Source organism: Delphinus delphis, chromosome 5 (genome assembly GCF_949987515.2).
Source record: "Delphinus delphis chromosome 5, mDelDel1.2, whole genome shotgun sequence".
Lineage (NCBI taxonomy): Eukaryota > Metazoa > Chordata > Mammalia > Artiodactyla > Delphinidae > Delphinus > Delphinus delphis.
Window position 1 is genome coordinate 50,606,963 of NC_082687.1, and position 25,507 is coordinate 50,632,469.

The 25,507-nt window shown below is 38.5% G+C and overlaps 1 protein-coding gene across 4 annotated transcripts in view; it reads right to left on the reverse strand.

Annotated features, from left to right (window-relative positions):
* Positions 1-25,507, reverse strand: part of SLC4A4 (solute carrier family 4 member 4) — a 356,040-nt gene that overhangs the window by 209,509 nt on the left and 121,024 nt on the right. For all 4 annotated transcript variants that reach the window (XM_060012413.1, XM_060012412.2, XM_060012411.2 and 1 more), the window contains one exon: positions 4,435-4,570. In XM_060012413.1, coding sequence (XP_059868396.1) covers positions 4,435-4,570 — 136 coding nt within the window. The remainder of the gene's footprint in view (positions 1-4,434; positions 4,571-25,507) is intronic.

Consider the following 25,507-nt stretch of genomic DNA (forward strand, 5'->3'; position numbering starts at 1 on the left):
CTGACTCAAAGGAATACAAGCGTTTGGAGTGGTAGTGATAGCCCTTCTTCCTGGCTTTGGGCCAACACCAAAGCTGGACCATGACTTATTCTTCTACCAGTCTTCTTCATGAATCCATTAGCTAACGTCTAGCCATCTAGAAACTGTTAATGAGAAGCATAGGCTCGTTCACTAATACCAAATATTCCATTATAACTACTGCTACGCCACTGAATGTCAGTATTCTAATGACCTAACACTGAGGATACTCCTTTGAAAAAGAATATTCTCTGCATTCCACTGATTATATACATTTCTCAGGTCTGATCATTCTGCCCTTGGGAGAGTCCGTGAAAATTCAAAGTTCTGACTTTCAGGAAAGGGAACAGCAGGGAAAAGATGTGAAAAAAGAGGGTGGTAGAATTGACTTCAAACTTCATGTAAATAAAGATTTCCCTTGTTTATAGTTTTACATGACTACTGTGCTTTGTGAGACTTCAATGGGGATATTTTTTCTACCACTGAAAGCATTTTCCTTATTTTTTAAGACACACAGCTAACCTGAACTTCCTGAAGTAAGACTAAAACTGCAGTAATGCTGAGACTCAGTGTATGATATTCTTGGTCAAAATCAAATCATTAGTCAACTGAAAAAAGTATAGAACGTGAAAAGGGAGAGTACTAAAGAGGGTACTATTGTGTTCTATGGGGTGTAGGCTCACAGTAGAAACTACACTGAGCTTGAGAAGTCTGGCAGGCTAGTTCTCTATGGAATAAAATAGTCCATTTAATTGGAGTTTTCACAAAAAGCAAATAATTCTCCATTTTATGTTAGCCAAAAGAATATTCATGCTGCATTTTCATATGTAAAATGAGCTCCTTCTAAGCACTAAACTTTTATTAGTCTGGTAGGTTTGAGAGCTTTTCATGGGGAAAAAAAAAAGCCCTATCAGGTCTGGAAACTGGACATCATAAATGGCAGTCAGAAATTACTGCAAAAAACATTCAGAAGCAGAGTTACGTTGCAGGAAGTAAAAATCACTGTCAATTTGAATCATTTCTGGAGGCACAACCACCTCCAAACTTTCCAACAGAATTTAGGTAGAACAGTAAACTAGGAATCAAGGTTCTATTTCTCTATTCTTTCATTCTATAAGCACGTATTTCTCGATTGTGGACTGTGTGCCAGGTAGTTGTAGACACTAGGAATATAGTGGTGAACAAAACAACCAAAAATTCCTCCCCTCATGGAGTCTTAATTTTATTGGAAAGAGACAATAACAAGATATGTTAATATGCTAACTGCTGATAAGTGCCAAAGACAAATAGAATGGAGGATGAGGGATAAGAAGGTTTGGGGAAAGTTTCTATTTTAGACAGGGCAGTCAATGAGAAGGTCATATTTGAAAAAAGACCTGAAGGAGGTGAGGAAATGAGCCAGGGAGATGACTGTGGAGTACAGCAGGGAGAGCATTTCAAGTGCAAACCGCATTTGAACAGCAAGTACAAAGCCTCTGACACAGGAGTATGACCAGGCCAGTGAGGCTTGAGCAGAGTGAACCAGGGGGAGAGAAGTAAGAGATGAGGAGATGAGGTCAGAGATCATAGTGTATAGTTCATGAGGGAGGCAAGGGCAGGTTCAGGGAGATGGACTAATTAGGAAGCATTTGCAGTAATCTAGATGAGAAAGGATGGAGGCTTGGACCAGGGTTGTGGCAGCACTGAATGTGAGATATGGTGAGATTCTGAATATCTGAATAACATTGAGGGTAAACTAAATAGGATGTGCCAGTGGATCAAGTAAGGGGTGTAGAGAAAGACAGGAGTCAAGGAAGACTCCAATCTTTCTGGATTGAGCAACTAAAAAAATGGAGTTGTTCAGTGTGGCAGGTAACTCTGTAGGAGGAGATCTGCGGTGGGTAGGTGAGAAGCTCAGTTTCTGACATGTTACTTCGAGATGCCTACTACCCAACCAAATATTTGTTTTCAATCAAACAAGGCAAGAAGTCTGGGCTAGAGATCTAAACACAGATGGCATCAGCATATTGAGGAATTAGTTGGAAACATCAAACAAAGGTCCTCTCTTGGGCTTTATCAATGGTGTACTGGGTAACTTGGGTCTGTCATTGAGCTGTCCATTAGTCAGAAAGAGATGGATTATCACCGAACTCCAGCTTTGATCACGTAATATTTCTAAGAAAGTATTATATTTAGAACAGCAGATTCTAAGGCAATGAGTTCTCAACTAATCACGCTCAGCAAATGTTACTGAACACCTATTACTACCAAGCGCTGCAAAGCACTGGGAATACAGTAATGAAAGACAGACATGGTGGTCTCTCCCTCTAGACAAATTAGTGTAATGAGGGAGACAAAATGAAAACAATACTATCACATATATGATTAATTAATTAATAGTAATTGTGGCAAATCCTATATGAGAAGTTACAGAAGGTAGACTATTTGTGAGTATGTTTCTTCCTGGACAACTTCCCCCGATACATGGTGTACTCCCACCGTACTTCCTCTCCAGCTGTACACACAGTCTCTCAGGGACCAATGACATCACCAAAATGACACATATGTTCCTAAGGAAATAGTAAGTCTTTAAAGATGGTAAAGTATGCATGACCATCTTAACCTTTAAGAACCTTAAATGAAAATACTATGTCCATCTCATTCAATGTTGAACTACCTATACAATGAGCTGTGATCTCTTCACATTTCTGGGACCAGGGGTCACATAAAATAAAGTGTAGTCTGCATTTGGCTGAAAGAGAAAACAGAATGCTACACCTGAATTCTACTCTATATAGTTACTCACACAGAATTTTAAGATGAAGGTAAGACTCAAAGGAACTCTTCTAGTCGCAGCTGACTACACAATTATACGCACAGGGATGGAACTTCAGAGCTATAAAATACGCATGATGTTAGAGAGGATGCAACCCAGTATGACCCTCATTTGATAGTATAGAAAACACAAGCTCAGGAAGACTACATGACTATATAACTTGTCCAAAGTTAAACAGCTAGTTAGCAGCAAAGCCAAGACTAAACCAAAATCTCCCCAACACTTAACTCATGCTGCACCAGTATAATTCTCACTCTGTTTTTTTTCTATTAGAAAGAAGGAAAAGAAAGAATGAAATGGAGATACTGGTACAAGTTTTCACTTTGAGAGCCTTCTTTCGGAGAATGTTTTATGAACTGAAAGTATACTTTATGAAGGACTTTTAATATCCAGGTTATTGGTGCTGAGAGGGGAATAAGAGACAATTACTATATCATGGAAAGTGGCCCCAAAAGAATAAAGAGTGAAGAGCTTCAAGTAGCAGCCTCAGAGATGGAGGAGCAGAAATGAGTTATTGCCCACTTCTGTATTCCCAGTACCTAAAACAGTGCCTGATGTGTACTATGCATTCAGAACAGAGTTGTTGAATTTAACTGATCTGAATTAAATGACTATAAAAGGCATATGTTAACATTATTTTGTTTGTGAAAGTCAAACGCATTGAATCCCCATATAATGATGACAATGAGAGAGCAATAACTGTATTATATCAACGTCTTTATGGTACACAATTTTTATATGTTATAGAAGATTTAGTGTGGCATATATAACTAAATATACATGCAGAAAGACAGAAAGAAAAGCTCTTATTGTGAGATTAATGAAACTTTAGATATTTGTGCAGTGCTTAACAATTTACAAAGCATTTCCATATATATACCTGTATGTATGTATATAAATATCCATGATATAATTCGATATCTAGTAGAACCTTATATTTACATATTATATATCTTATATCACATACATATGTATTATATGTAATAGACATTATTATCCACTATTTGTTGATGATGAAATCAAAGTTCTGAGAAACTGTTATGCAGCCGGCAGGTGACAAAAGTCTGAAATAGAACTCAGGTCTCTAACACTTCCAATTCAAGTGAACCTTCTACTCGCTTTCACTGGATGTTTAAAAGATGACAGGTTTTCACCTGGAATAACGGCAAGTTTGTGTGTAACAGTCATTGTCTTTGCAACCTCCCTCCTAACAGGGAATGGGTAATATAAGTCAGACATGGTTTCACAAGATACTTTGGCATGTGGAGACTGTGAACACATATCACTAGGCTATCATGTTTAGGTGCTGGAGTTTCTTTCTTTCAAATATTTTACTATTGAATAGCATATAAACGGAGATTTACTTCTGATTCCTTATAAAGGTTAAAATTATAACAATGCAGATCAATGACTTCAGCAGTGAAATAAAGGGTGTCCTGCATCCATGTCAATGTCAAAGTCGAAAAAGAATCCTTTTACTCCTTAACCCAGCCAACCTCATGCTCATCAGTCATCTGGGCTAGAGAAAGGAGCTCACAGACAAGAATCCTGCCCTGCCCTAGTTTTCCCACGTCAGTCCTACACAGTCAGCTATGGCTCACCTCGCTGTCTCCTTCCACTCCATCTCCTGTCCATCCACGGCCAGCAGCTCATCCAGTTCCGTGAAGAGCTGAGGGGGTGCTGGACTGTCATCCTCCTCGCCCAAGATGAATCGGATGCGTTCTGCGGCAGGAGAGACTGCAGAAGTGAAAATACTGTGGTTAAACATTGGCTGGACAACCCTGAGGAAAGTGTAACTCCGAGCTCTTCCTCCGTCCCCAAAGCTGATGGGCTTCCCTTCCACATTTTCAGTGGACATCTTCCTTGCTGAGCCTTCCTTGTCCCCAATCTAAAGACAAACAGGAATCCAAGGCCTTCTCTAGTCCTTTAGTTCTGAACTGTGTCTCAGCTCTCCACCACTCTCCAGAAGGACAGCACTCCAGTTCTGTGTGGCGACTGGCAAAGAACCTTTAGCCCTCTGATGAGCTCAGGTCCAACCACATGACCTTCCCTCCTTCCCCACTGATGACCCACCCAAAAGTATAAGACAGAAACCAGCTTGAGCCAATCACTTTTTCTACCACAGTGGGAGGGGGCAACAGAGCACCCCAATGCTGGGTTTCCCCCAGGCCCCCGCCTCCCAGCCACCCTCCCCCTGTCCAATGCCCAAAGCAGCCCACGCCCTCGCAGGTTCCTCACTGCCCATAACTGCCTAACTGCAAAGCTGATGAAGGAATATTTAACAAGATGGAGCCTCTTCTTTACATAAGGGCAGTACCCAAAAATGTTTAGTCACACTTCAGTGCACTTGAAAAACAAGCCCAAGTAAAATATTGTACACACGAGGGGAAAAAAAATTTCCAACACACTCAAGCACATAATTGAATGCCCTACTAGCTCCTTTTGACCCCATCTCTTAAAAATCATGTAATGAAAAATTAACTAGAATTTCCCCCAGGTTGTGGGTATTTTCTCTTTCTTTAAAAAAAATGGAAAGCATTTGGAAACTGATGGCTATATTACAAAACTAAGGCCCACAGATACTCCTTATAATCCCTGGGTAACCAAGAATATACATGTAACTGCAGTCCGAGTACACAGATTTATTCATATGCAGAACTTTGAAGAAATATATGTACTCAACCTAAAAAAACAAAAAACTTCCTACCATCTGAAAACCACTATAATCAGGACAGAATAAAATTCTGTAGATGAAAATATATTTACTACAAATAAACTCATGAAAAAATATTCAACCTACCTAGTAATCAATACTAACTATTAAAATAAAATATATGTTTTACCTATAAAAATGGCAAAAACTGGGCTTCCCTGGTGGCGCAGTGGTTGAGAGTCCGCCTGCCGATGCAGGGGACACGGGTTTGCGCCCCGGTCCAGGAAGATCCCACGTGCCACGGAGCGGCTGGGCCCGTGAGCCATGGCCGCTGAGCCTGCGCGTCCGGAGCCTGTGCTCCGCAAAGGGAGAGGCCACAACAGTGAGAGGCCTGCGTACCGCAAAACAACAACAACAAAAAAAAATGGCAAAAACTTTAAAGAATGATCACCTCAATGTTGGCAAGGGTTTAGGACACATGTACCAGCACCTTCCAATTTATGTCGCTGGTAGGAGCCTCAATGCGAACATCTCTCTGAAAAGGTATGGAAATGTTTTTAAAGTGTATCTATCCTGTGAGTCAGCAATTCTACCACTAGCAAGATGTTCATTCTAAACACATAACAGTTGTTATCACAAAGTCTTAACTACAGAGGTGACCACTACAGCATAGTTTATAATTGAGAGAAACAGAAAAAGCTTAAATGTCCAAAAAGGAGGATTGGTTAAATAAACTATATTACAACCATTCAATCAAATACCACACAGTCATAAAACATGAAGATGAGATTATTGTTTTTTGACATATATATCATATAATATTAATTGAAAAAAATAAAATTACAAAATCATATGCATAAAGCAATCCCATTTTGGTAAAGAAAAAATTACACATATATCCATAAAAGAGTCTGGAAATGAGAGAGCCCTCATTTTGCATGGTTCTAATGAGTGTGAATTTCAGCTACCACAGTTTGGTTAAAGAACACTAGTCCCCCAACAACACAGTTCAAATTTCAGCTGGATGGTAAATTAACTGTGAGTAATTGCATAAAACGCAATTACTGTATTTTATGTACTGTATTTTACGTATATGTACATAACATATATGCATCATGATCGTGACCAATCATAGTGCTCCTTTCAAAGTCTGCCAGTGATTGGTCACTACACATTTGTTATCCAGTTCATGCACAGACAGCAAAGTGTGTAGCTGTGCTGCCTTCTTGTCTTCCAATGATAAATTCATATGACATGAATAATCAAAAGAGGGAGCTAGCCAACAAAGATGAAAGTACAGCACAGAAACAAAAAGTACTAACACTGGAAGTGAAATCTATGTCAAATACGAATGGAGTTACAGAAGACCTAGCTGATTATGGGAATGTAGATAATGCTGCCATTCCCCATTTGAGAGACTCTAGATGTACAGTCAGAGGAACTTAGTGAAGGCGAACTCATTAACATCAATAGTAAGGCAAGTGGTTGTAACAGGATGCTAATGATGTCCCAGAGGGAGTGATGCTGGCAAAAATCTTTCATGTTACAGGAACCCTCAGAGACATTCCCTAACACAGAAAGCGCAAACGATAAAATGTTGGAAGCTGATCCAGACTTAGAGAGGAGAATGACAATTGCTCTGGGCATAGAAAAGATGCTCACTCCATTTCATGAATTGTACTGTAGGAAAAAGGCTAACTACTTCCGATAAGATTTTACAAAGAAATCAACCACTTTAATCTCAATGTTTCTAATGTTTTAAATTAGCAAATACTAAATAAATAACTAGTTTTACTATTTTTTTTCACTTCCCTATACCTTAATAGCCAACAGTAAGAGAGATTTTAATGATTTGGCAAATTTTTTTAAAGGTCAAAGAACAATAATAACTCTTCCCATTGATCATTAGGATTGTTTTGTATAATTTCAGCTTGCATAGTCATTTTTATGGTCCTACGCTACAGTGTAAAGCAAGGACTGCCTGTATACATACCTTTTAAATGTTATGCAGTTTGTTTCTAGGACTTCTATTTTCTTCCTTTCACTTTCCTATCAATTTTAAAACGTGCACAACTCATTCATGTATTCATTCAGCAATATTTATTGAGTACTGTCTATGTTCTAAATAGGCTCTGCTTCAGGCTTTGAAGATAAAGCAAAGAACCTGACAAAAAGGTCCCTATTCTTACTGAGTTTAAATGCTAGGAGGGAAAACAAACATTAACTAATTAATTAATTACTTAAGTGAATAAATAAATTAGTACATAAACCAATAAACAAGAAAAATATCTGCAAACTGTTTTGTGTTCGCAGAACATTAAAAGAAGGTAACCGAATACATATTAATATAAGATACAATATGTTTCACTTTTGTAATTAGAAAAAAAGCTTTGAAATTTCTTAAATCTCTGGGAGAAAAAAATCTAAAGTTCCAGGACTTTTGTGTAAAAACATTTGCAATGCCTTTCCAATCAAGAAATGGGATGTGGGCTTCCCTGGTGGTGCAGTGGTTGAGAGTCCGCCTACCGAGGCAGGGGACACAGGTTCGTGCCCCGGTCCGGGAGGATCCCACATGCCGCGGAGCAGCTGGGCCCGTGAGCCATGGCCGCTGAGCCTGTACGTCCGGAGCCTGTGCTCCGCAACGGGAGAGGCCACAACGGTGAGAGGCCCACGTACCAAAAAAAAAAGAAATGGGATGTGTAACTATTTTAGAGGATCAGAGAGGGCATGAAAGAAATGATATGAGGGTAAGAAATGACTGGCAGAATTTAGAATCTGGACACTACTCCTAACAAGTAGAGTGTTCACACTACTAGAAATGTAGTTATTCAGCAGAGTGGTTCTGAAACTGACAGTCACAAATTTAACTGACTTTTCATCAACATTCAACATCAAAGATCCCTGAGATAGAATTAGCTTCTAGAAGGGAAAAGTCTATGTTTAGAGAATCAACTTTTTGTCGCTTTCTAAAAGATATGATGTGGGTTTGTCCCCATCTCTAACAGAGAATACATGTCTCTCCTGCTTAAAGAACAGATTCTCCTGCACAGACACTACACACATCTTTGCTGAGCTCTAATCCACAGAGCATTACTCTGTGGTCTGGTGCTCTCAAGTTAGGGAAATACAACTCACTGCTTATCAGACAGCAACTCAGCTGTGACTTCTGTAAAGTGGAATGGAAGAAGGATGTAACGTTGTTACCTCCAGGTCTTCCTCTCCAGGTCCCATATCTAAGCACCTTTCATAAGTTGTCTTATTTATTAAATACAGTCTCTGAGCAACCAATATAACAATCCCTTTGGGATAAAATTCCAAAATTGTGTATCAAAAATGAGCTTTCTACTCTAGTTTCTTTGCTCAGTTGCTCCCCTAATCAGAAGGAAGCTTCCCCAGGAATCAGAAATAAGAGGTCACAGCAATTGTATTGTCAATATCAACATGTGGGAGGGGCATCCTCTATGGCCAGCAAATACCCTCCCCAATTTCTAACACCATTCTTAACACAAAGATATGCAGAGTGAGAGTCTACCCAATGAAGTACATCAGGAGTTCGTTTTTTTCCATAACTTTTGATCATATCAAGAAATGAGCTAGGGCCTCCCTGGTGGTGCAGTGGTTGAGAGTCTGCCTGCCGATGCAGGGGACACGGGTTCGTGCACTGGTCCGGGAGGATCCCGCGTGCCACAGGGCTGGGCCCGTGAGCCATGGCCGCTGGGCCTGCGCGTCCGGAGCCTGTGCTCCACAACGGGAGAGGCCATAACAGTGAGAGGCCCGCGTACCACAAAAAAAAAAAAAGAAATGAGCTAAATACAAGACACAGTATTGCATTGAGACTCTGGAGCCAAACTGGGTTTGAATCCAAACTCTGCTGCTTATTTGCTGTGTGATCTGAGAAAAGCTAGTTAACCTCTCTGTGTTTCAAGTTCCCCACCTGAAAAATGGGATGATGATGATCACCACAGTAGCTAAAATACAAGGTTTAAGTTCATTAGAAAATTGTTGACCCTTACTAGCAAAACCTGCCTAACTTCTAAGAAAGAAAGCTCTCACAGATATTAGCCTTGACAACCCTTATAGGTTGAAAATATATAAGGTAAGAAAGAAAATAGCCAAAGGTTCTGCATGTTTTACTTCAGTGAATTAAGTGGCTTCAGTAATGAGAACACAAAGGTGTGTGTTTTAGGAAACAGCCAATGAAAGAACAAGGGGAAAATATAGAAACCCCTTCCGCCTCACTTTAATACTGGGGGAGGGGGGGCAGGTGGGGGGCAAAAACATCAGAAAATCAACTTGCTTTACGGATGAACAGATTATGATTCTAAGTAATACCTAATCTAGTCTCATCATAAAAGAGAACCTGGAGAAAAAAATGAGACAGGGTGACAGAGAGGAAAGAAAGGAGAGAGAGAAACTCAAATTCATCCAATCACCTTTGTCAGAACAGAAGGCCTCTAGATCAAAGTGAAGTTAATGTCTCTAATCTGCCTTGATTTTTTTCCTTTTTTATTCTGCCCTCTGGTTAAAATGTGTTTTGGCTTTTTTGAGTAGCTCTAGAATTTCCTGGAGGGTCCTATATCAACATGGTTTCTCTGACCCAGGTCCAACTGTTGGCAGACCACGTGATGGTCTGCAGGGCTTGGGGACACCCAGTGCTCCCAAACCCCCATTGCCAAAAAGAAGAAAGCAAATGTAGGGCAGGGATGCTGTCCACACTTACTGCTGCCACCAGCTACTGCAGCAGACATCACTTCCACACCCGCACTCTATCTCCTGTGGAGCTTGAACTTGGCCTCTGCAGTTGCCTTTCATGTAATTCTGGCCTCAATCTGTGCATTCAACCTTTTCTCCCACAGCAACCCAGAAGTGTCTTGTGACGAAATATACCTGCTCATTTTCAGATCTGTTCCTTTTTCCAGTCTAGAATATTCCTTTCTTTCCTCTCTAACTGATTCAATTTCTAAGGCCCAGATGGAGAGTCTATCTTTTCCAATAACCTATACTAACCATTCCCAGGGACATGAATCTCTCCTTTATTCAAACCATAACAACACTTTATGTCTGAATTACTCATTTAGGCACTAACAAATATACAGCTTGCTCATTAGTCCCTAAACTTTTGTAGATGCACCTTCTCTCTCCAACTAGGTCACCAAGGCCCTGAAAGACAGGGTCTGTATTTTATGCACCCTCCTTAAAGACCAACACAGTAGTGTGCACCTAACAGTCACTTTGAGTATTAATGAATTAGACATGACTAAATAAAACTTGGACATTTTCAAATACACAAACTCACAACCGCTTGCTTGCAAAAAGCAGCTTACAGTAAGAACTCTGAAATGGAAAATAAGTTTGGAAAACTGTCCTTATTCTACTCTTCCCCTTAATCCATCTTTGCATGAGCTGCACCAAAATATAGTCGCCATTCCCTGTACAGAAAGTCACAAATAAAAGAATGAATATTTCCGGTGAGCTATTTTCCTCTGCTAGATGCAATCTCCTCCTACCCTGAGAGACCACAACATTTAATGTGCACATCTATTAAGACATTTAATATCCACTGCTTGGTGTGTTATTCATTGCTGTACTTTGTCTTTGCAACTTTTCATGCCTTACCTAAACTGCTCTTGGCACCTATCTTGGGCACAGTGAAGTTATACAAAAGAGAATGGATGGAAAAATGAGTAAAAGAATGAATGAAACAATGAATAATATATATTCTGTCCCAGTTCCACACAAGCTATCGTTCTATGCTTCTATCCTCTACCTCTTTTTAAGCACAACTAGGAAAATGACATGATGTAACAAAACGAAAACCCTGGAGGCTTAGCAATATTTGAAGTATAGTTCTTACACTCACATTTGATAACTTAATTAATATTTATTAGTTTTTATTGCATGCAACACACTATGGTATTTGTTGAAATGACACAAAATGTTTTTTAAGATAAGATCTCTGTCCTCAAGGAACTTAAAGCTGGAAGATAACACATAATAATGGGAAAAAAATGCTATTGATAAAAATGTAACACTCAATAACATTTTTGAATTGTTACACTGTACTAGGCATTGTGTTTAGTACTTTCCATTTACATCATTTATTTTACACAAGCCTGTGAAATATCCTCTACTATTATTCTCTTGTATTACTCTCACATTACAGATAGGGAAACTGAGTATTAAGAGGCTAAGAGACTTCCCCAAGATCACACAACTAGTAAGTGATATGACCTCAAACCCACTTGTGTTACTTCCAAGCCCATTTCTTGGCCACCACACACTAATGGATGATCTCACTTTTCAAAATGGTCAGATTTCCATATGAACAGTACAGACAGTAAATGTACTGGATTTCAGAAGAGGCAGAAATCATAATGGCATATGAAATAGTCCTAAAGTAAATTAATTTAACATTTGGTTCATTATCCACTGAAAGGCAATTTGCGAACAGGCCCTTTTATTTTTGGTCTGCGAAGCATCCCAATGTGGTCACCCTGCAAGCTACCCAAGAAAAAAATTTTAATAGAAATAATGATCATAACGAACATTCATACTGTGCATGACAAGCTTACATGCAAATTCCCTTCTGTGGGTTAAGTGAGGACTTCAGGATTTTGTATTTTCTCCTTGTCAAAGTCCACCATCTGGTAAAGTCTTAGATCTCAAACCAAAGTATAAAAAGAAATAACTATTTGTTTCTTTAAGTTATTAATGTGCTATCACCAACTGGTTTACACAGTTATCATTTTAAGTATTCATTTCTCTTCTTCATTCTGAGATAAAAGTTTGTAGGTAGATACCATGGTTGTTAAAACTTCCACAATTTATCTGATTATTAGGCCATTGTAGTACTCTATAAATGCACTTAAATGTATATATAAAATCCTCAGACTTCTTTTCCCATTCATAACTATAAGAAATGATAAACAACCCAATCCAAAAATGGGCAGAAGACCTAAATAGACATTTCTCCAAAGAAGATATACAGACTGCCAACAAACACATGAAAGAATGCTCAACATCATTAATCATTAGAGAAATCCAAATCAAAACTCCAATGAGATATCATCTCACACCAGTCAGAATGGCCATCATCAAAAAATTCTAGAAACAATAAATGCTGGAGAGGGTGTGGAGAAAAGGGAACCCTCTTGCACTGCTGGTGGGAATGTGAATTGGTTCAGCCACTATGGAGAACAGTATGGAGGTTCCTTAAAAAACTACAAATAGAACTACCATATGACCCAGCAATCCCACTACTGGGCATATACCCTGAGAAAACCGAAATTCAGAAAGAGTCATGTACCAAAATGTTCATCGCAGCTCTATTTACAATAGCCCGGAGATGGAAACAACCTAAGTGCCCATCATCGGATGAATGGATAAAGAAGATGTGGCACATATATACAATGGAATATTACTCAGCCATAAAAAGAAACGAAATTGAGCTATTTGTAATGAGGTGGATAGACCTAGAGTCTGTCATACACAGTGAAGTAAGTCAGAAAGAAAAAGACAAATACAGTATGCTAACACATATATATGGAATTTAAGAAAAAAAAAATGTCATGAAGAACCTAGGGGTAAGGCAGGAATAAAGACGCAGACCTCCTAGAGAACGGACTTGAGGTTATGGGGAGGGGGAAGGGTGAGCTGTGACGGGGCGAGAGAGAGTCATGGACATATACACACTAACAAACGTAGTAAGGTAGATAGCTAGTGGGAAGCAGCCGCATGACACAGGGATATTGGCTCGGTGCTTTGTGACAGCCTGGAGGGGTGGGATAGGGAGGGTGGGAGGGAGGGAGACGCAAGAGGGAAGAGATATGGGAACATATGTATATGTATAACTGATTCACTTTGTTATAAAGCAGAAACTAACACACCATTGTAAAGTAATTATACCCCAATAAAGATGTTAAAAAAAAAAAAAAGAAATGATAACTAGCTAAATGAAGAAATCTCCATATACATATAAATCTTTAACGTACATACACACATTTTAGTGGCATCTGTTACTCCTGCCCACCTAGCAACCCTAACCTCTTTTTCTGATAACAGCACCCCATTTTCCTTTGGAGAACCATCTTTATCCTTGTAAGTCCACCAAGGCTGAATTACCCCCTGTGACACAGGCCTGGACAATGAGAATATCACAACTCTTGGCCACAGCAATTAATTTTCAAGTGGACACTTCATCTAATCCAAGCCAATCAAAATGAAAAATCATCAGCTTTTTGTTGGAACTTCCAGGAAATAAATCTTCACTTTATGCTAAGATGATAAGATGGTAATAAAATCTTTGAGCGCAGCTGGTCACCTTGCAACCCTAAGGGAAAAGCCTGCCTGGGAATAAGAAACTCAGAACCAAGACAGAAACAAGCTCCTGATGCCATCATTTAAGCACCTAGGTCCAGCCATGCCTGAAGTCAGTAATTTTTCAATGCTATGTAAGGATTCCCTTCTAGCTAAAAGTAATGAGGCGATTTTTCTCGTCACTTACAACCAAAGATTTACGATATAGACATCTATGATTCCATTTGAATGGGTTAGGGTAGAACTAACTTATATTAGCCAACCACATATCAGCATCTTCAAAATAATTGCATTGAAGAACCTGTTTTTACGGAATCCAACTTTTAGTGGAGTAATCTGTACGAGTTCACCTAGAGTTTCTCCATGCCCTAATCTACCTCATAGATTACTTCAACATATCCAGAAAATGACTGCTGACTTACATGCAGGCAGGCTCTAGACAGGTAAATTAGATGGTTACTTTTTCTGTTTCAAGTTAGCTAAGAAATTGAAACAGCCAAATAGCATTCATTTAGATGGATAATTTTTTAAAATACTTAGGTATCCATGTATTAATAAGCTCCCACACATGAAAAGCTGTCAATTATCACAGTTATCCATAACATGCCATGAAATTATTACGCAGCCTTAAAGAGTCAACAGCGCAAAGACCCTAGATTTCAGAATACTACCAAGCAATCTTACTTAGGGGCAGAGTAAGCTCAATTTCAGCCAACAAGAGATGATAAAAACTGGAGTTCACTGAGATATTTTTGGAAAATACCTGTGTCTTAGGCTTTCATCTTCAAAATGTTGAAAAAAAAATGTACCTACAATTTACATTACAAAAATGTTATCAGAACTCAAGTCATATTTACAAGATTATTCAGAATTCTTTAGAACAAAAAGGTGGTAGCCCTTACATTCCCCAATTTACTCTTTCTCCTTCATAATTTCTGCTAACACAGTGGGTTGGAAAAATTAAAACTAGGCTTTTCAGTGGTGTTAATACATGTACTTAAAATGCTGCTAAGCCATTCACAAAGAAGTAGTCCCAGTGATGGTCTACCAGTCAAATAAATTTTATCTATGAAACTACAGGGCACACCATATTGAAACATTGGCTCAAAGACTTTTGGGTCTGCTGATGCTTTTTATTAATCATTCCAATTATATTAATTATATTATTAATATTATTCCAATATTTCAAGAATCTCTATCAGGAAGACTTAAAATTCTAATCAGTCATTTTGGGGTTTAGCAGCCTCAGTAGGGACCTAAAGTAAGTAACTATTACAGACTGAATTGTGTCCCTGGCAAAATTCATGTTGAAACTCTAAGCCCTAATGTGATGATATTTAGAGATGGAGCCTTTGGGAAATAACTGCGTATAGATGAGGTTATGAGAGTGGGCCCTTCACAATGTGATTAGTGCCCTTATAAGAAGAGACACCAGAGAGTTTGCTTCCTTTCTCTCTACCATGGAGGACACAGGGAGAAGGCTGCCATGGAACTGGGCCCTGACCAGGGAACCTAATCAACTGGTACTTTGATCTTGACTTCTCAGCCTCCATAAGTGTGAAAAATAATTTCCTATTGTTTAAGCTACATAGTCTATGATATTTTGTTACAGCAGCCTGAGCTAATACAGTAACTAAACTAACTAATGGTGAAACTAAACTTTTTGACTTTTTTTTCTGGATTTTTCTCATCACCATATCATTTTCCCTACTTCATTTAATCCAAGTTTGCATGATATTCATGAGCCCTTGGCAGGGGGGATGGGCTCATAAAACAGTAATAACCCAATTTCACTGACATTGCTCTAGTTGCATATCATGCGACTGCACCCCACTGATAAATCTACCTCCCAAGTATTTTCCGGGTCCCCAAGAGATGTTTCACACTTATCCTTTTGGCTCCAGCCCCACTGTTGCTGCCCTCTGTCTGCAAAATCACCTGCAAAGGGTACCACATTTTAGACACTGTCACTAGGGCCCAGCATGGCAATGCCACTACCCTGCCAAGGAAGTCAGCTTCCAAAGTTCCCAAGGAGGCAATATCCAAGGTGCCAAAGCAACACAGTAGTGAAAAAAAAAAAGCAGGTGACCAAGAAGTCTGGTGGAATATCATAACAGATAATGTGGATTTTGATGAGTCAGTACATTGTTCAGAGTGTTGTTTGGCCCCTGCTTGAGTCTTAAGTTATGTCTTTTGACATCTACCACGTGCCAGAGAATTTACAGAAGAAAAATGATTCAAGTAAGGAAGAGAAATTCCTACAACTATGTCTATTCACTCAAATTTAACCACCAGGGTGTATCTGCCTTGTTACAAGGTACCTAACACCTTACATATCTGGATAAGCATTAACTTTTGGTTCTTATTTTTAACTCCCTTCTAGTCGTTTGTTCAGATCAAATTCCTTTCCCCAAAGAAACAGCTTTATCCTGACCTTTCCTTCAGTGAATCAATAAATTCTGTTTTGTTTATTCCAGTTATAATTGGGTTTCTTACACTTGCAACCAAAGGCTAATTTATATAATATATATATTAAAAAAAACAGAACCAAATGTTAACAATTACTATCCCTAAATGATGGAATTATTGATTATTTTTGTTTTCCTCATTTTGCTTACGTGTAATTTCCAAATTTTCTAAAATTAACATTAATGTCATTATTATAAGGAAAACAAACCTATTAAGGTATTTTTAATTGCTAACTTGAGGACAGTCATGCCAAATTAGTGCCAGACACTTCCCTACCGTACTTGAAACTACAGAATCTCAATTATCTTTCTCAACAAATGTCCAAAACAAGCATAACCCTCATGCATTTGCCTTAACGGCTGTCTAGGGATTCAAACAGACAGTTCTGAACCATGTAACAGGACTGGGCATGGTTCTGAAAGGCACACAGGCCTAAAAATAACTCCATAGGCACAGAACAATGGAGACAGGGTGAGGGGCTTTCCATGCAAGTGGCATGGAAAAGTAAGATGCTTTCTATAAAGAGGAACTCACCCTTTAATTAAGATGGTGAAAAATATGGCCACCAGCAAGCTCTTCCTAAAAGACTGAAAAGTTCCTAATGCATGTCACAGTTCCCATTTCCATTTTCCTTTAATTTCTCACTCTCTACTTCACTTCTCTTTGCTCTGCCAGAGCTGTCCATGATAAGGGTTATATGATGAATCACTCTGCTTAAGAGTGAATACATCAGCATTTTCTCCAGGCTCAACTCAGAACAATTATCAGCACAATTTATACCCTAAGGTTTCCAAAGTCAGACTCAATTCTCATCAACATTAGGAAGTCTTCCCGATTCCCAAAATAAACTCTACAGACTTGCTGGAGTGCAACTCTTTTCTATACAAAGTAGCTAAATTTACCGCTCCAATATTAGTGTCACAACCACCATGCTAATGCTGCCATTAGATGCCTCCACGTACAAAAGGAGGCATCCTCCTTTCTGTAGACTGTCGTTCAAAATGCCTAGGAATATAAAAAGCACCAAGCCTTAGAGAATCTTTAGGACTCCATCCCCACATGGCCAAAATATTCTACCCATCTTTCCTGGATAGCAATATTGAGAAATGTGATTCAAAACATAATCCCGCTAAAAAGGGAGCATGGGGAATAGAGACATCAAGGAAACATTACATAGGTGCTGATGTTTTCTAAAGAAAAAAAAAGTCACATTCCCCACAGATATATCACTGCTCTAAAGATTTTGATAGAACTCTGAACGTAATACAGAAATGTCAGCAAGATTCTACAGTAAGCTTTTCCGCCTTAAGTCTGCTCTGAGTTGAAGATCCAAAATTAGTGGCAGTGATCCCCCACTTCTCTGAAGCTTAATTACATTCTCGGCAAAGAAAAATATATATAGCAGGTCCTCCAACACTACCAATTTGACATTAATAGTTTCACTGTTCTCAGACAACACGATGCTTCATTTGCCTTGTTTTATCTACCCAGAAGGCTCTGCGTTATTGAAACCAACCAGCAACATGTGTCCCCTGGCCAGCAAAGACCTCAAAACCAGGCCAGAATCTTAAAGACCACTTGTAAAGCCTGAGAAATGGCACATGGATAACAAGAGTCTAATTAATATAAACAATAAGTTTTCATGCTGTTTCATTAAGTACCTTCCCAAATTATCAAGAGCATTTAAAAAATGCTAAATCCATTTTCAGTAACAAATAAAATGAAATCAGCTAAGTTTTTAGAACCATATTTTAGAAGAGAGGAGCATCATTTGTTACAGAAATAGACTTCCTTCTAGCTTATCCATACAGCTAAACCACACAAAGCTGATAGAAAACATAGATCAGACTGTGCATGTGGGCTGGTTAGGGACTTTGATTTCATTAAAGTCTGCTATGAACAATCTATGTATTTCACAGAGTATTATCAACAAACGTAAGGAAGTCACCCTTTTCAACACAATATATTTTCACTATAAACTTTCCATGCAACATTTCTTTATCCCTTATATAAAAAGCGTATTTACAAGACTTCAAGTCATCTGGAGATAACCTCAGTTCATTAGAGGGAAGTAAATGAGCACCACTTCAGAAGTCATTATTAACAGCTTCCTGTTCAGAAAGAACAGGCAGAGAAAGTATTTAGTCACTTCTAAGGCTTGTGGTGATGTGTAAGGCATGGCTATTCCTTAATTGGCTGCAGAATTTCCAATTAATTAAGTATCAATCACAAAATTTAGAGTTCCTTTGCCTTCTCAGATGGTCACCTTTTCTTTAGATCCATCACGGGTCAGTTTAAGCTGGTTTAGAAATACTTTTGTCAAAATCTGTCTTTCCTAGAACTATGTTCATAAAATGCTTTAGTAACTTCATAAAGTAGAGATTACACATTCACCAGAAAATTGTCCAAATTCCTCTGTCACCTTCCTTATGTGGAGGGGCAGAAAAGAGCCGTGGGATATCTGGGATTCAGATATAGAGGGATATATAAAGAATGAGACAGGGAACTCCTAATAAGACAATAGAAGGTGCTCTGGGTATGAAAAACGAGACAAACGAAAATCTCTAAGAGGAAGCCAAGATCAAATACCAAAGCCAGCAAATATAAACAGCAAACCTAAAGGAACCAGAAGGAAGAATCAAGATCAAGTTACCAAGTTAAGAGTGAAAAGCTAGGGTAAACTGAGATAAAAGCAACCCAATGGGATATGTAGGTGAGTGAGTAGGTCAAGGCAAATATTAAATATAAATACTCAAGTTGTCTAATAATGTGAAAATGAACTAAAGAAGTATTATTGTTTTGGGGGCTATGATGAGAGGGGGGGATTGTTCTCAATGCATTTTAAGGAGGACTTACGTAAGATACTTAAAGACCCTCCAAACCTTGCAGATATGTTGGCAAATTCCCCCCATGTGATCAGTGAAGTGTTACAGGAGCTCGTTCTCACTTCAGGGGAAACAGGTCTTTCTGACTTAGGAAGCATTCATTGTTCGGATGGAGTTCTGCACATGCCCTCCTGTCTAGTGATAGCCAGGGAATTTACTTCTCAAGACAACACAACCCTGAGTAAACAATAATCATGGGTGGAGTGATGGAATCAGAATTGTAAGTCCTAGATCCCGTGCTCAGCTCCAATCCCAAATGAGCAAATCCCCCTTCACCCTCTGGCTCAGGTTCCCCACCTGGTTGACATATAATAACAACAGGAAAAAGGAAGAAATTACAAGACACATCCATGGATGATGGAATTGAATTTTACTCTTCTGCCTTACAAAATCTATTCAGAAATACAAGACAGTGCTATTAGATTCAATGATCTACTAACGTGCTGTTCATTCTGTCATTTTTTATCTCATCTTTCATTTGAGAAACAATACCTATCAACAAATTTTCAAATGCAAAGACTAAAAAAACTGAATTTGGCATTCTTGGAGGGAAAAACTAGTAATCCTTAGCAACATTCTCACCCTTTATTTACCCTGCTTTTCAATCAGAGATGTGTAGTGAGCAGTCACTAGGAGTATTTAAAAACCAGCGATAAAGAAGTTATAAAATGAATGAAGATATTTACTCTTCCTTTTTCAATGAATTTATCACCAATTGTGGCAACAAAAATAAACCTCAGTGAAAATGACCTAAAGAGGTAAAGGCACATAACCAACTCCAGAGACCTAAGTGAGCAGGAAATATTTAAGAGAATTTTTAAAACTGAAACTTCACTGGAAGAAGAATAAAGCACGTGAATAAGGATGACGGATTCCAAACACAGAAAGGGAAAGGCATGCATGATGGTTCACAGATTAACAAAAATACACGGTAAAAGGAAGTAAGCTATGCACAAGGGTGACCTACTGAAATGAATGTGGAAATTCTGTATAGAACACATGTTTTGATGTACAGGTCCTACTGACAATCAGCTACTTTTTCTCTTCGAGTAGTGTCTGTCGTCAAAGCAAATACACATCAGCAACCCAAGAGATAATAAATGTTAGACAACATTGGTTATTTCTGAGCTGCACCCAAAACACATACACATGAAGATTATTATACCCTTAGGTATACCCACTCAGTCTCTACTCTTGTCTAATAGAGATTTTAGGAAGTGTGATTTTCTACTACAGTAGAACAAAACTCATGTTTTGTTACCATGTTCCTTTAAAAAGTCTTACTTTTTCGAAACAAGAGCCCAAACAATTTTACAGATTCCATTGTTGGTTTACATAAAAATAAATTACAGTTATTAAATACACTCTGAATTTTTGCCTTATATACTCAAAGAAAAACTGGCCAATGCCCAGTTCTTACAATGTTATATTCATCTAATCCTACTTTAAACCACACCCCAAAATGCCATCTAATAGTTACTTGTGATCCCAGCTAAATAAATCCCCTAAACAGCATTCTGAAAGTCAGTTTCTAATCATTTTTCCTGGCTACTAATATAAAATAATAAAATATTAATATTTAGGTCTATTTGGACATTAAATTGGTGGCTACTAAATTTTCTCCTACAGAGTAATTCATCTGAGTCATACGGATGGCTATGTCCAAGAATTCACTTCAGAAACATCAACTGCAACTAAAATTTTTTCTGAAATGTTTGTATGGTATGTCCTGCCATGAATGACAGTCGGTTCATTTGCCTATGAAATTAGTATGCTCTGAGTCCAAAAAAAAATTTACTCTTCCACATGCTGAAATCAAGCTCACTTCAGAAATGAGTTTCTCTTCTCTCTTGAATCTATTACTATTTTAAGTGATCAAAGACTTTGAGAACAATAACTTGGCTTACAATTCATTTGGGATAAAATCGCATGTAAGCAAACTGGGCTACACACCCACTGCAGTCTTTTCTTCCAAAATTTATACTTGTATTTTCCAGAATCACAAGATTTCATTCTTCCTCTGTCAACTGATCACCACTTGCAAGCCTCTTCAAAAGAGAGTTACTAATATGGGGTGTTTTGAAGAGTCTTCAGCTTGCTTTCCATTTTTTCCAGCCAAGCAGTATAAACTGTAATATTTGCATTAGTTAGGGTACCTGATTGGAAATATTACTTAATAAGAACATCCATCAGTAAACAGTACAAACTAGGATGATATTATCTCTTTTAAGAACACTCCTATAACCTAAGTAGTATTATCTCTATATTCATAAATGAAACGTGTTCAAGGAGGTTACATACATTACTCAGATCACAAATCTAGTAATGGAGGAATCTAAGCTTTAGAATGCAGTTATGTGGATTTGGCTGACTATAAAGTCTGTACTTATTTTATTATAGTGTGTTTCCCCCTTCATTTCCATTTCTACTGTGTTTCTTAACACAGGATACCCCTTCGAGAGCCCATGAACCATATCTCAAAAACATATCTGGCCACTGACTGAACTTTTTGAAAGTGAGTCATGTTAAAATCTTGATAATAACAATGTTTATTTTTCTCTTTTTAAGTAACCAAGCACTATATATTACCAAATGCCTTCCAGTGAGTGCTAAACTTTTGTTACACTAAGCTTGGGATTGAGCCATTATTCCTTTACTTTTCAACAAGCCATCCATTCTATTGCTTTTAATTTATTTTCCTCTGATTATAAATGACTTTAAGAGCTGTCTAAATTCATTCCAGAGCTCAAACAACATAGCCTATGAACTTGTCAGTTTTAACTTTGGGGGTTACAGATCTGTTTGAGAATTAGATGAAATGTGTACAAACACATACAAGCAGAGTTTTGTAAAAAATGAATGCAGTTGCTTTGAAAAGTAATTTTCTTCGAACTCATCAAACAACTTTCAAAAAATATAAAGAAGACATTCATGCCAGGGAATAAACTAACCTCCTAGGGTTGCATGTGCCTAACTTCCAGTGATGGGTGTACACTGGAAAAAAGGAATAAAATTAACTAACAGCACAGACACACACACTCATAAAATCTTAGTGGATTTAAAAAAAAAAAAAACAGTATCCCATAAAAATTAGCCAAGGACCATTACAATCTTTAAGACTAACTGTCAGGGGTCAATTAGTGCTTATAATAATTCAGTACATTAACTGAAAAAGTACCTTTCCATTTTACAGCTCTGTCTAGAGAACTTTAAAAACACACGTGATCTGTGTTTTAAAATGGCCTGTACCGGGCTTCCCTGGTGGCACAGTGGTTGAGACTCCACCTGTCGATTCAGGGGACACGGGTTCGTGCCCCGGTCCGGGAAGATCCCACATGCCGCGGAGCGGCTGGGCCCGTGAGCCATGGCCACTGAGCCTGCGCGTCCGGAGCCTGTGCTCCGCAACGGGAGAGGCCACAGCAGTGAGAGGCCCGCGTACCACAAAAAAAAAAAAAAAAAAAAAAAAGGCCTGTACCACCATGGTGACCAGCTGACCACTCTGCTTTATGGACTCATTTCCCTAATCTCCACTACGGTGAAATATGTCAGACAGATGTTTCAAGGCGCATCTCTAACCAACATATTCAGGTCCAATTAAAAACATCTGCAGATCTACATTACAAATGCTTCCAAAGAGAATTATTCGCTAAGGTCCAGAAATGTTAGAGGGAGGATTTTCTTCTCTACTTCAAGTGCAGCAACTCTTGTTTCAAAAGTCAGGCTGCTGGCGAATTAATTGAAGCCCAGTGGATGACATTCTGTCAAAACAATCTGCAAACGTTTGTTTTGCTGCCACAGTTCAGCTGAAACCAGTTCCTACTGCGATACTGACACTGCTATAATGTTGATTCATTCTTTTGTGTCTTCAAAAATTAATAACCGTAACTTTTGTTTTTTAAATGGTTTGCAATTGCCAACAATATGCTACCTCCAACTGGCTCTAAATAAAGCAGTTCATAATTTAACTTGTTCTCAAAAGCAGGAAGGCATCTCTCTCTGAAACTCTGGGTCCTAACTGGTTTCTCATGCAACAAAGTGAACCTAAAGATCCTACCGCTGTCCTTTATGCCCAAGAAGTGGTGAGAGAGAACTTCAGAGCCATCAGCAAAGATGTCAAAAAAGACTTTAAAATGTGCACTTTCAGTTGAAAATTTCTATGTTACGATCATTAAACTGTCCATGTTACAAACCAATCCTCTCATCTAATGTGCGTGTTCTTCAAAACTTTAATCAGAGGGGATAACTGAAGTAGCCACCCAGCCTCAATGTATCTCCGTAAATCTCTATGCTCTGTCTTTAAATTTTAAAGAGTCTCATGAATTTTGCACTTAAAATTAATGAATTTATGTTTATTTTATTATAAAAATATTTCTTTCCAAATATCCAAGTACAAGTAATGCCTTCAGGTAAATATATATTTATCCTGTGTTCCGTACCACTCTATCTCAGGAGCACGTGCAGCCCAGTCTGAGAAGGAAGTTTTCTCTGTGTCCATTGAAGAAGGTCTAAGTCAATGTCAGCACATGGCTCTGCAATGGCTCGACACCCATCCTGGTGACTATGACCAACTCTCAACCATTCTTTTCAGTTCCTCATCATAACCAAACTGACTATGATAAAGTAATATAATGACTATCCGAAATCTCTTTTCTATTTTTGTTTTCCCAGGAAACGCAACTCAAGTCCAAACGCAACCTCAAAACACTTACTTGCCTTCTCAACCTTGATGAGGTGTGATTTTGGACAGGTCAGCTCTGCCTAAATCTATGGTATTTGCATGAGTTTTAGGTTTGATGCTGTTGGACATAGACGAGGGAGAAAAACAAAGAATTCCATGGGAAAGGGAGGAACCTAGAAAGTCAGCCAAATTTCCAGTCTCTCAAGATTCAGATAGTCATTGTTTGGCTTGATAATTTTATAAATTCCAAGAAAATCAAACATACTATTATTTAATATGTTTGGCTTATTCAATCTCCCTTCGACAGCATGGATAACTAACGGTTGACCATGAATGTGCAAAGTAGCTGTAGTCTATGATCCTATCAGGCAGGCTATTGATTCATTCACATTCGTAAGTTTCTATATACTCATATGTATACTATATACATGTAATGAGTATACTCATCTATATACACTATAGTACTCTGAGTGGGCTCACATCCCACAAGGGGGAAAGACCCACATGTAAACAGATAATTACAGTAATTGTGTTAAGAGCTTTTGATTTATTCATTCATCCAACTGACACATTAAACACCTACTGTGTATTGAGTCCCTAGTGGGCACTATGCTAGGGGCTCTAACAGAATAATGTCGTTTGTTTTCCTTAAAGCATTTTGGAAGCCTACAGTTCAGTGCAGCTAGAGCACAGAGCATGAAAATGTGGTAAGAGAAGAAAGAGGAGCGTATAAAAATAGTATGAGATAAGTTGTGAATGGCCCTACATACTTTGCTAAGGCGTTTAGACTTTATCCTCTAGTTCCAATAGGGAAGTATTGAGGGCCTCAAGCAGGGACTGGTAAAACCAGCTGTGTGTTTTAGAAAGTTGTTTAGGGCAGTGCCATAGTTGGTGGGAAGGAGGGTAGCCAGCTGTTCTTACCACAATGAATATACCTATAACGCTGTGATGGGAGTTGTGGACACCTATTCAAGTTCACTAATTTTTGCATCTCAGCATCTTTGTTTTCTTAGCTGCACACACCTTGAGAATGCAGCTGCTGCTTCTGCTTGCTTCTAACAATTTAATGACCTGTGGTTAGGCTACCCTGATTCAAAACTGTACTCAGCATTTCTTTTGCCAATCTGTTCATAAACGCACCACTTCCACGTATCAGACAACATCTGATAAGCTTACCTTATTTTCATCCATACTCTTCACCCACGTAAAAAACCTAAACTAACTTGTGGCAAACCGAGACAACAGTTCCTGCTGTAGTCAAATAATGGTGGTGTGGCTTCCAATGTCAATGGCTTAGGAAGGTGATCCAAAACTCAGACTTCCATTCTCACAGCTACTCTCATTCTACATTAACCACTATTAACCCTTGGTAACCAATTACACTTGAAGTATCTTTAAGTGCTTTTTCCGATGGTTGAAAGCAAAAATCTAAAGCAGGCTTTTAGCCAAGACAATACCTGAGTTGTGTTTTCCAAACAGGCCTGATCATCAGATTCACCTGAGGTGATTAAAACCACAGATTACAGGGTTTCCAAGTCTCAGGAGGTCTGAACAGAGGGGTGAACCAGGAATCTGTATTTTTAATAGATCTCCTGGGTGAGCTTATGAATTAGGCTGGTTGATGAATCCCAGATCAAAGCTACCTTAATGAGTTCCTTATAATTAAAGAGCAT